Source organism: Bos taurus, chromosome 6 (genome assembly GCF_002263795.3).
Source record: "Bos taurus isolate L1 Dominette 01449 registration number 42190680 breed Hereford chromosome 6, ARS-UCD2.0, whole genome shotgun sequence".
Taxonomy (NCBI): domain Eukaryota; kingdom Metazoa; phylum Chordata; class Mammalia; order Artiodactyla; family Bovidae; genus Bos; species Bos taurus.
In genome coordinates this window covers 12,989,088-13,002,212 of record NC_037333.1, presented here as the reverse complement: position 1 = coordinate 13,002,212, position 13,125 = coordinate 12,989,088, and the positions used below count along the sequence as shown (strand labels likewise).

Genomic DNA, 13,125 nt, shown 5'->3' with positions numbered 1-13,125 from the left:
CTGCCCTGGAGACACACCTGCAATAACATGCAAAACACCCACAGAGTTATACAGACATAAAAGGTTACCATTGTCACATTATTTGCAATAACAAAATACTGGAGACTGGTTGCATGAATGATGGTTCAACCACACATTAAATATTACACAGCTGTAAACAAATAAAACGAGGATGAGACCTGCCATTCTAACCTTCAGGACTGCTATCTGGCTCATATGTCTGCAGAGTTCCTTGTTGTTTCAAGGAGGTATTTTTCTTTTTCAATACTTCCAAGCCTTCCAAAGCCGTACTGTGTTCAGTCAATGATTTTAAGAGAGAAATGCTATTTACTAATCCAGAAATTTCTGAAGAATTTCTAAGATTATTCCCATATTGTTTGTTTTCTCCAGAAGTTTCTACATCAATATGGTCCTGGGATAAACCTCGACTCCTTCCCACCTCTTCAGCTTCAGAAATATGTGATTCTGTGTCTTTGGAAATATGTGTTTTTCCCAAAGGGTAACACAAAGAATTGGAACCTTGGGTCTGTGATTTATCAAGTGCAGTACATTCTTTGGAGTGAATCTGTTTGGCATTTAATATCTGGATACTGTTGCCACTGCTAGAGGTTAACGGTAAAACCTGATTGGTTGTTTTGTCTAAGTCACTTCCCAGAACAGTCTGAGCCTGTTCTGAAAATAGGTTGTTTTCAGGTTTCTGATCAGTGGCTATGTTTAAAAGATGAGGAATATGTAAATTTGTGTTCATACTTTCAGATTTACTTGGGAAGGAAGCACTAATGGATTTATTAGCGCCTTCATCATTTTCTACATATCTATCATCAGTCCACTCTAAAGATGAGTCAAAATTGCTTAATGTGTCACTACACACCTCCTTTCTTTCTTTTCCAGTGTTTCCAGCTTTCCAAGTTTCTGTGTCATAACCTACACAAGTTTTATCACAAAACTGTGAAGGCAGAATCTCTTTCATGGGAAATGTCTCTGAAAGTTTGCCCCCAGTAGACGTTAAGAGAGGCAGATGTTCACTGCCAACTTCTTTACAGCTTATATTCTCACATCTTGAATTGCTGCTATTAACCAAAGTTGAATCCTCTGAATCCTGGGAAGTTTTGCTGCTTTCCTGTGATTCCTCTTCAGTGTCACTGGTTTCAAAATTGTTTAGATTAAATGTGACTTCCACAAATGGCTGTGATATATCACTCATGGGTTCATGAATACTACTAAGGCTTTCATTGTTAGTACTACTTTTAGAAAATATATCATCAGAGATCCCAGAATTGTTACTTAGTGAAGATTCAATTTGTAGATGTTCATACTTCTTTTCTGGTGTTCCATTTATATTTATCTCCTGTGCTTTTTCTCTAAGAAGAATTGATCCTTTTTTGCCTATCTGGTCATTTTGATCAACAGATCTTTTATTATTTTTTTGAATGTCAGAATCTAATAATAAGCCATCATTTACTACAATGTTACAATTAATTGGTAAGCTACTGTTTTCACAGAATGAAGGAATTTCTAGTTTTCCTTCTTGATCCCAGGATTGATCATTATCATCTATTGACTTATCTTCATTATACCTTTTTCCCTTTTCAGCACATGTTTCCAAGAACTGGATCCTGTTTTGCATCGAAAGGTCTTTCAAGTTTAAATGACCTTCCTGGGTCTTGGGTTTCTTTTCTATATCTTTTCCATCTACTGTAGAAGAATGTACAGGTGAACTCTGTGAGGATAAATACACGGCCCACCGGCTTTTATTTCTCATGGTATTTTCTGATTGATGCTGGTTGTGTAAACTTTCTGTGCTCTTCACTTCAGCATACTCTTCCTGTTCAGGTAAGCAATTTGGTTCAGCAGGAATTTCTAAACTTCCTTGTGGTTGTATCTGAGGGAAATGGCCTATAATCTCAGAATTTAACTCCTTAGACGTACTTGTGGATGTGGACTTCAGAAGAGCTAATATCTGGGCTTTGCTTCTAATGTTTTGTGAAACTCCTAAACTGTGAGATACCAAACTGTCTCTTTTCATGGACTCATCAGTCAGTAAAGAATCTGAATGCTTATTTACAGAACTGACAGGAGAACAAACATAATTTTCTTCACATAGCACTTCTGGGTTAATCTTGAAGGATGGAGTAGAGATAACTGAAGAAAAAGGTATGCCATTTCGTTCTCTGTTCTTGTAAGTGACAATGTTCTCAGAGTCTGTTGGCATATTACTTGCATCTTTCTTGCCAATTGTAGGAAACAAAGGAGGTGTGCTGTACAATGGAGAAAGAAAGGCAGGACCAGGTTTCTCAGACTCAAGTGAAGCAGCTGGGTCACTATTTTCTGTAATAACCATTTTCTTTGGCACTTGATGTGGTCCTCGAAAACCCTAAAAATATTAAACAATTATTAGCTGTTCTATAGATGACAAAGAAAATATAAAATGAACTGGCTAAAAAAGAATGTGCATGTTTTACAAGATAAAGTAATAATTAAGATATAAATTTTGGGGAACTTCCAAGGAGGTCCAGTGGCTAAGACTCTGCGATACCAATGCAGGGGGCCTGGGTTTGATCCCTGGTCTGGAACTAGATCCCACATGCCACAACTAAGACCCAGCATAGCCAAAAAAAAAAAAAAAAAAGATAAATTTTGCTATGCTAAAATGCAAACACTCATTTGTATTAAGATTAGAGTTTACTTCCTTTCTACCACAGTGAAAGTAAAGTGAAGTCGCTCAGTCGTGTCTGACTCTTTGCGACCTCATGGACTGTAGCCTATCACACTCCTCCATCCGTGGGATTTTTCAGGCAAAAGTACTGGAGTGGGTTGCCATTTCCTTCTCCAGAGGATCTTTCCAACCCAGGTATCGAACCCAGGTCTCCCACATTGTAGGCAGACGCTTTACTGTCTGAGCCACCAGGGAAGTCTTTTCTACCATAGCCTATACTATGAAGTACTGTTTTAATCATAAAGAACAATAGCTTTGCAATTCACTACTTCTTGAAATGATTTTATAAATATATACTGATTTATTATTTTCAACAGAGAAACTTACAGTGAACTTCCTTTTTAAACCAGCAGGCTGACACCCAAGGGATCGGCCAGAAGACATAAACCTCTTTGAATTTAATGCTGGTGCTTCTTTAATGACATCCTGCTTGACAGCTGTGCTTCCAGCAACTTTAACCTCCTCAACTGTGATTAAGTACCGATCACTTTCTAAATCATCTCCAGGTTTAACCTAAATTTTGAAGAATAAACATCAAAATCATATATGTCTAATTATTTGATTATATATGTGTTGCAATAAGCTTCTAGCACTGGCAAAGACACAACGGATATTCAATAAATAGTTGCCAAATGAATCAATAACTAAATTATTTATTACTATGCACTAGTTAACTAGCCACAAGCACACAAAAAAGTAATACAACAAAATAAATTCACTAATTTGTTTATTCAACAATACATATTAAGGATTATATGAACCCTTTTGCTACATGCTGTAATACAAAGACAAACAAGAAAACTGTGCTTCATCTCAAGGATTTCACTTAGAATTCATAAAATTAAATGTAATTCTTAAATTAGAGCTATTAAATAATCAGTTTTATATATCTTTATACATTAATTAAATTAGATACATAAAATTATCACAAATTATTATAAACTATTAAACAATTATATTCCAAAATGGCATTTCTAATCACTTTAATAAACAGAATACAGTACTATTACCATTTCAGACTGCAACATAAAAAGATTATTAACCTGTTGGTAATATGCAAAATCTATGTATTATCACAGACAAGGTACTCAATCTTTACTCATGAAATAACTTTAAATGAAATAACAATAACCATTGTTACCATCAATTAAGTATCTACTAAATAATGCTCCTCCTAGACCCTCTTTTGATAAATATTAGAATTCCACCACCATTTTTGTCATAAAATTTTAAAACAGATTAAGTACCATGGCCAAAATCAACACAATGACAATAAAAATATACATTTTAGCACTTTGAGAATCACTGTACTAAACAGTGAGGTACTTTACCTAAGCTATTTCTAATTTTCTGACCAATCAAGTAGAATACGTCCATGGTCCTCATTTTATAGTAGAGAGGGTGAACATAGAGAAGTTAGGTTAGCTAGGAAGTATGTGAAAGTGGGAAATAAATCCAGAACAAACAACTTCTACTGTCCTTATTCTTTATATTAAAATATGCTTTTGGTTCCCTTTTCTTCCTTCTCCAGAGAAAAAACATGAATATTTGAGAAAATATTTTAAATAAGAACAATTTCACAATATATATCCCACTGTAGTTCTCTGCTTATCAAAACATATAGAATTAGAATAACTTTCTTAGTTCAAATCCTAGTCTTATCACTGTTAACTCTATAAACGTGGGTAAATTATTTAATCTTTCAGTACTATACTCTTAGTCTATACAAATCACAGGGCTGTATAAAGATCAAATGAAACAATATCTAAAAGCCTTTAGCAGAGTCTAGCTAATAATAAATGTTCATATCTATAATTACTAATATTAGTACCATTACTATTTAACAATAGTACCATTACTATTTAACAGTACTATTACTACCATTACTATTACTATTACTAACATTAGTACCATTACTATTTAACAATATTCACAAAGGAAGTAAAAGATTTTTTTAACAATAGCTTAAAAACAAGATATATTAAAATACCTCAAGGCACTTAAGAAATAAACTCTCCAAACATCCTCCTTTGTCATCATATAAAATTGCCTATATTAAAACAAAACAAATATTAACAATGTTTTAAAAAAAGGACACAACATAATTCTACTTTTCTTAAATATCTTCAAAGCAAATAAAATCATGTCTTGAAAGGATTACCCACTTTGTAAACTTGGATTAGAAAGTGCATCTATCTCAAATGTTTACTAATCATCCATTCAGTATGTGTAAGAGAGCAAAGGCATACTCATAAATTCAAGAAATTAATCCCTACCAGGAGAATCTTAGAATGAAACTGGGGAGAAAACAGAGTTGGAATAAATTACAGGAAGCAAATCAGGAAACAGTTATCAATAAAGAACTTATTCTAATGGTGTGATATGAAGGATCAAGGAGATGATTAGAACTTGAAATAAGTCCTCAGCAATGGGATAAGACAATTGTTTGAGGCATACAAAGTAAAACCTACTGAATGTGCAGCATATAGGAGAAAAAGGAAACTAAGGTGATGATCATTTTCTGGCCTTCTCCTGCGTCTCTCTAGCTCTCTAGCCATGCTGCTCGCTGTTGAGTTGCTCAGTCATGTCTGACTCTTTGCGACCCCATGGACTGCAGCAAGCCAGGCCTCCCTGTCCCTCACCATCTCTCGAAGTTTGCCAAGTTCATGTCCATTGCATCAGTGATGCCATCCAGCCATCTCATCCTCTGACGCCCTCTTCTGCTGCTGCTCTCAATCTTCCCAGCATCAGGGACTTTTCCAATGAGTCAACTGTTTGCATCAGGTGACCAAAATACTGGAGCTTTAGCATAAGCCCTTCCAACGAGTATTCAGGGTTGATTTCCCTTAAGACTAACTGATTTGACCTCCTTGCTGTCCAGGGTACTTTCAGGAGTCTTCTCCAGCACCACAGTTTGAAAGCATTAATTCTTTGGTGCTCTGTCTTCTTTACGGTCCAGCTCTCACAACCATACAATTGTACGTGGCCACTGGGAAGACTATAGCCTTGACTATAAGGACCTTTGTCAGCACAGTAATGTCTCTGCTTTTCCATGTTGTCTAGGTTTGTCATAGCTTTCCTGCTGAAAAGCAATCATCTTCTGATTTCATGGCTGCAGTCACCATCTGCAGTGATTTTGAAGCCCAAGAAGAGAAAATCTGTCACTATTTCCACCTTTTCCCCTTGTATTTGCCATGCAGCAATGAGGCCCGATGCTATGATCTTAGTTTTTTTAATAGTTAGTTTTAAGCCAGGTCTTTCATTCTCCTCCTTCACCCTCATCATCAAGAGGCTCTTTAGTTCCTCTTTGCTTTCTGCCATTAGAATGGTATCATCCACATATCTGAGGTTGTTGCTGTTTCTCCAGCCTGTCTTAATTCCAACTTGTAACTCATCCAGCCCAGCATTTCTCATGATGTGCTCAGCATGTAGATTAAATAAACAGGGTGACAGCAAACAGCCCTGTCGTACTCCTTTCTCAATCTTGAATCAATCAGTTGTCCCATACCAGGTTCTACCTGTTGCCTCTTGACCCGCAAACAGGTTTCTCAGGAGACAGGTAAGATGGTCTGCATTCCCATCTCTTTAAGAGCTTTCCACAGTTTGTTATGATCCATACAGTCAAAAGCTTTAGCCTAGTCTATGAAACAGAGTTTCAAAATGAAACTCAAAATCTTCATTGCTCCCTCTAAATGTGCTTTTCTTTTTCAGAGATCCTGTCTCACTCAGTACCACGAGCATAATACAGAAACCTAAAAGTCATTCTGGATTCTCCTCTCCTTCATATCCAAGACCTTCAGATTCTATATTTTCACAATTTCTATTATCATTTCCCTCCAATGTCAATGCTAACGCCTGCATGGTCAGAGCCCCATTATATTTTGTCTATATTACTCTACAACCTCTTTATTATAAGTCTTTCTAAATCCAATCTTTCATCCTACGTCACTTAAAAGGTATGTTAGACATACCTGCCAAAGGGATCTTTCTAAAAATAGGAACATGATTACGTCATTCTTCTGCTCCTAATTCTTCAGTGGCACCTCAGGCTGAGCACACAAAGTCCTTTGTAATACGCCTCCTGCCCACATCTTTAGCTGTATCTTCTACAGTTTTCCAGCATGGATCCTTATTCCAGACACAGTCAACTGTTTCTAGTTCCCAGAAGTGTTTCACTCTGTGCTACACCTCCACACTGTTACAGCCATAACACCACGCTCAGCTTCCTTCCCTCAAACCTATCAACTTTGTTTACAAAACGAAATAAATACTCAAAAGAATACTCTTCATCCAGAAAGATTTCTTTTAACCAGAGTCAAATTTTTTTTTTTAACACAGAGTCAAATTTTGACATCTCTCATTTATCATCTCATAGAACCTTAAGCGTATCATTGTACATATTTTAATTATTAGGCTCTTAGATAAAAATTAGATAAAAGTCCCTTGAAGACAAAAATCTGTAACAATAGTTACTATTCACTGCATGCTTTAAATGTGCCTGGTACCTGGTTAAGAGGTTTGTTTTCTTACAAGTAGTCTTTCTATATTAAAAAGTTTCTTTTACTGATAATTTCAGAGTGATAGATATGTATAAGCAGAATAAGGAGGGAATATGGAGATCTTTAACTGCTGGCTTCACTCAGGAGGATACAATCTTGCTAATGTGTCCAATATGTTATCAACTCATCTGTAATAAAGTTCTTTCTTTAAATTTGGTAATATTAAGATAAACAATAGAACCCACATCTCCTGCATCGGCAGATGGGTTCTTTGCCACTGAGCCACCTGGGAAGTCCAAAATATACAATAGATGCAGGTTCAATCCATGGGTTGAGAAGATCCCCTAGAGAAGGAAATGGCAACCCACTCCAGTATTCTTGCCTGGAAAATCCCATAGACAGAGGAGCCTGGCGGGCTATAGTCCATGGGATCACAAAGAGACACAACTCAGCAACTAAAAAACAACAATTGTTTATTTGCTGAGAGTAAATTTTAAAAGTCCTCATCACAAGGAAAAGAAAAAGAATTTTTCTAACTATGGATGGTGATGGATGGGAAATAGACTTACTGTGATCATTCTGCAATGTATACACAAATCTTTAAGTTGTACACTTGAAACTAAAATAATGACATGTCAAAAATATACCTCAATAAATGACTAGATTGCTGTCCCTCATCCCTTCAGTAGAAAGCCTAATCAGAACAAAAAGCCCAAGTAAGAGAAAAGCTCTTGCCTGTCTTTGACCTGAGACATCAGTTTTTTGCTAACTTATAACTCAAACTGAAATAATGGCTCTTCCTGGGTGTCAGGCCTGTTGGCATAAACACTAAAACCACATTATTAGTTCTCATGGGACTCCAGCTTGCCAACTACAAATGTTGGAACTTGTCAGCCTCCACAATCACATTACACAATTCCTTCTAATAAATCTCCCTTTTCTCCATAGAGGAAGAGATAATTTATGTATCTTTATACATCTCTACAAAAGCATGAAGGCCTGAGTCCTGAGTAAAAATTTTACTCATGGGAAGACAATTAGCCAGCAGAAAATACTTAGAAGTGGACAGTAAGCAACATTAGGAGAGTGTGCTGTCACAGAAGTCAAATGAAGAAGAGGTGATATGATGAATGAGGAGACAAGGGTATTAAATAAGGTCCTGAGAATGGGTAAGAGTAGAACATTTAAATTTGACAGATGAAGATAATGATAATCAGGGTGGGAAAAGAAACCCATAGAAGGATCACTATATCTAGTAGGGTCAAAGATTTATCCTAGTAAATAGTTCTCTCAAAACTTGATAGGATATCAGAAAATAATGAAGAAAATCCAGAAACAGAAGAAAAGAATCCTACACATAATTTCAGAAATTGGTAGCTTTTCTAAAATATGTCAACTCTATATGTACCATTACACTGTGAGCATTATTGTGGTATAAATATATTTTATAGTAGTTTTTTTGGTATAAACTCTTACTACTGCAAAGAAAAAAAGTGTCAAAATTCCTAAAATGTTTCATGAAAATCTGATTTTTTAAAAAATCAAAGGAAATTAAATAGTATTAACTGAGCTTTTATAATCCACAAATTAATCACTGTGATATAGGAATCATTTGACAACTTCTGTTTTCGCATCATATCAGCTTATGGACATATGTAAGGTTTTACCTACAGACTTTTCTTAATATTCAATCAAAAGAACCCAACTTTTAAACTCCTTAGTCCACTGTTTTGCACTTACTTTGTTTCCTAAGTGAGTGATCTTCAGAATTCCATCTTGCCACACTTTTGACTTCTTCGTCTTTTGATGAGTATATAGTACCTTATTTCCAAAAGTATAAAGCAAAGAAATGGTTTCTACTTACACGTATTAAATGTTATATATTTTTATACCCTTCCTTTATACAAAAAATATGTAAAACATCACAAGGATCTTTTATTTATCAAAATAAAAACATAGATACATAACAATGAAACATCAATTTAAAAAAAAACAAAGAAAGAAACCTGGTCGTTAAAGACAATGGAGGGGAGAAAGGAGAGGTGAGAGTATAAAAGGGTCCTGACACCAAACAGGTTAAGAACCATTAATCTAGATAGAATAGACGTGCCAGTCTTTCGAGAGAAAGAAATTATTTCCTGGTTCCAAGCTTCCAAAGAATTTGTTCCAAAGAATTTTGCATAACCAATGTGAACTCTAGGCAAAATACAGGGTTGCCAGACAGAATACAGGGCAATATTTAAGAGATGAATACTTATACTAAAAAATTATTCACTGTTTATCTGAAGTTCAAATTTAACAGAGTGTCCTATTTTAGGTTTGGGTTTTTGTTTTTCTTTGGTTGCACTAGGTCTTAGTTGCAGCACGTGGGATCTTCTATCCTCACCATGGCATGCAGAATCCCTAACTGTGGCATGTGAACTCTTAACTGCAACACGTGGGATCTGTTTCCCTGACTAGGGATCGAACCTGGACTCCTTGCCTTGGGAACAAGGAGTCTTAGCCACTGGATCACCAGGAAAGTCCCAGGTTTGGGGTTTTTAAAAAATTTGTTTTAGGTTTTTTAGCTAAATCTGGCAAAACATTTGTGAAACATGCAAAGAAGGAAGGAAAAAGGAAACAGTGAACACAAGTAAGACTTACAATAAATTCTTGGCTTTCCATTATTTCTTCTGATATTACAGTCAGGTCCAGAAAATAATCAGTAGTCATTCAACTATTTATAGCACCTAAAATGAAAAACGACAAATATTCAACCCTGATGAACAGAATAAGTATCAACTACAATCTTTCCCCACAAACTCTGGACCAGAGAGAGGTGTTTAAGTGTTGAGACCATGTCATCACCAAGGGAAACACACATGTAGGGAATTCCCTGGCAGTCCAGTGGCTTGCACTCTGTGCTTTCACCGCAAAGGGCTGGTATGACTCACTGGTCAGGGAACTAAGATCCCACAAGCTCCCAGGGTAAGCCAAAAGAAAAAAAAAAAAAAAACCAACCCACGGATGTAATCAAATTACCTGCCACTGAGGACCCAACAGAATAGTGACACCACACTGTGGAAAAAGAAATTCCCAAGTAAAGAGAAAACTAGGTAAAATATATAAAATAATGAGTAGGCTGCAGACGTTTTTCCAGGTGCCATAATATGTATCAGAAAATTGATTTTCCCCTGCCCCAGAAGCTGGGTTTCTCTGAGAAAGAGCTTCAATTTCTAAAATTCTCTGAATTACTATGATCACCACAAGATGGCCCCCTTGCATTTCAAATTTTTCCTTTTACATTTTCAAAGTCAATGGAACATAGTATCTAAAACCAAATATACATTATAATACATCTCCAAGGAAAAACTTTTTCAATATAATTGCAATGAGTTGCAATTATACTTATCCCCTGCTATTGGATAAAATTGTTATTGTGGGCAAATCTGGTAATCTAAAATCACTGATGATGAACTGAAGAAGTAAATAGAGATGCCAAAGAAAGTATTATTATTTTTAAGCACGGCCTTAGATCTCTGGGCCAATAGCATTAGCAACACCTGGGAGCTAGTTAGAAATTCAAATTCTTGAGTCTTGACCTATTAAATCATAAAGGCTGGCACTGGGGTCCAGTACCTGTAATTTAAAAAGCACTGGAGGTGACAGTGATACACACTCAAGTTTGAAACCTACAGGTATCCAATAAAGCAATGATTTGCAATTCTGGATTAAAGTCATCCTTTCTACATACAAAACGTATAAAAATAGGCCACCTACATGGTATTTATAAATCACATATATTTAGTACTTACTGTGTGCTATGTACTATGTGTACATAGCACTAGGCCAAGATACTAAAATGAACAAAATACTGCTCCTAGTCTCAAGGAATTTTCAGTATAGCAGGGTAATAAACAGTAATTACAAAAAATATGGAAGGAAAAGCACTGGAGGGGCACCCAACTCAGTCTAGGGCATCAAACAAGGTTTCCTGAAAGACATAATGCATATACTGTAAACCGAAATAATCATTAACTAAGGAAAAATTCCAAGGAGGGTATTTCCAAATAAGAATAACATGTACAAAAGACCTGTGGAAGACTTAGCAAGGCATAATCAAGGAACTTTAGTTTATAATCAAGTGTAAGATAGTGAGTTGTGAGAGATAAGACTGAAAAAGTGAGCAATAACAGGATGCGAAGGGCATTCTATTTTATGCTAAGTTGTTTGGACTTTTTAAAAAGACAGTAGGAGGCCAAGGCAGAATTTTAAGAATAAGATTACATGATCTGACTTGGGTTTTACAAAGATTGCTCTGGCTGCCAAATGGATAAAGGGCAGGGCAAACGGTACACAAATGAGATATGAATACTTGTCCCATGACATAGTTCACAGCACAGGACCAGACCTACAGAGGCATTGCCTTTCAGAAATATAACTCCATATCCTAATCCCTCCCCTCCAGCTTACAGGATTGCTAGATGCCTAGTGAATGCCAAGAAGGTAACAGAGGTCCAAAGAAACACATCGCTCACTGCTGCTTTTACAGCAACTTGCTTCTAGCCAGTGAATGGGTTAGACTTCCTATATATGTAGATAAGACTACATAGTGTCAACACAATGCTTGGCATGTAGCAGTTAACATTAGATCGCTTTAATAACAGCTATTATTTATTCAGTGCAAATTATATGATAGACACTGTTAAAATGCTTTAAATATTTACACCTTATAGTACAGATGCTATTTTTTACACTCATTTTACAAAAATAGGAAGTGAGGTACATAATAAGTATGTAATTTGCCTAAGATCATGAAGTAAATAAATGGCAGATTCAGAATTCAAAACTAAGTAGTCTAAATTCTGGTGTTCCCATTCACAAAAACTACATTATGTGACTATGTAAAACCTACTGTATCAGGCAAGAATGGGACTGGGTTCTTTACATAAAATATTTATCAGTCTCATAATCCTGAAAAGTTGTTATTACCATCACAATTTACAGGTTAGAAATCCAGTATTTACTTCTTTAGGATTACTTACATGCTGTTTACCAATTGCAAAATAAATTCCCCCATTGTTTTCCTAAATTAGAATACTACTTGAGGGATTTGCAATGTAAAAGGTATTGAGAAGGTCCAAATTCTTGTAAGTGGTAGATTACTTCAAAGGATTACACTTCAAAAAAAGAGGAGAGATTAGATGTTTTGTGATAATTTAGTACAGAATTACATACATATCTTCACACATACATTAGTGTGCTGTTTTTTAGATTTATGTATAAAATTCGGTGTTATCACTAAAATATGAGCTGTTCTTACTAAGTACGATGAGATGTTTTTGGTCCTTTTCTTTTGGAACAAGCAGGATCTCTCGAATCCCTAAATGGTTCACAGATTTAAAAATTTAAGAATCACGAGCCCAAGAGGCTTTTAAGAAACCGTCCAGTTCAGACAACCAAAAGATGCTCACATTTCATTTGCCAACGTTCTAATTATCACTACCTTGGGTAACCAGATGACAATGAAGAAGAGACCCTTTGTCAGTCCTAAAAATAAACAGCAAAACCATCCCGGGTTCTCACACGGATACCGGAACTGCACAGCAGGAGTTGGGGGAAGGTGGTAAAGACGAAGCACGAATTATTTACAAGCTGCTAGGGCAAGCCGTGAACCAACCTTGTCTCCACACAGCTTCCTTACCGGACTCCGTCTGGCGGAGCAAACTCCTTCGCCCGTCGCATCAAAATCAGTGACAGCACCTGGAGCTCAAAACTCCAGCCTATCTACCCTCACTCCCCAGAAACTCCCGAGTAGAAACAGCTCTTTTAACTTGCTCATTGCACAACACCCACTTTCGAACTTCTCCCGCGAAAAGTCGTGACATCATCAATTCGCGACCGCACCGGATCAAACCCCACTATTTAGCC

At 36.2% G+C, this 13,125-nt stretch overlaps 1 protein-coding gene across 5 annotated transcripts in view; it reads right to left on the bottom strand.

The window, feature by feature from the left end:
• The window catches only part of ZGRF1 (zinc finger GRF-type containing 1), a 55,782-nt gene extending 42,691 nt beyond the window's left edge, over positions 1 to 13,091 (bottom strand). For 4 of the 5 annotated variants that reach the window (XM_010805918.4, XM_024993500.2, XM_024993502.2 and 1 more), the window contains exons 1-6: positions 12,875 to 13,091; positions 9,859 to 9,944; positions 8,956 to 9,036; positions 4,707 to 4,766; positions 3,044 to 3,229; positions 193 to 2,374 (exon numbers count right to left, since the gene is read on the bottom strand). In XM_010805918.4, coding sequence (XP_010804220.2) covers positions 193 to 2,374; positions 3,044 to 3,229; positions 4,707 to 4,766; positions 8,956 to 9,036; positions 9,859 to 9,927 — 2,578 coding nt within the window. In that variant the 5' untranslated portion in view covers positions 9,928 to 9,944; positions 12,875 to 13,091. The remainder of the gene's footprint in view (positions 1 to 192; positions 2,375 to 3,043; positions 3,230 to 4,706; positions 4,767 to 8,955; positions 9,037 to 9,858; positions 9,945 to 12,874) is intronic. The other variant, XM_024993499.2, reaches the window with a different exon arrangement.
• Positions 13,092 to 13,125: the final 34 nt, after the last annotated feature.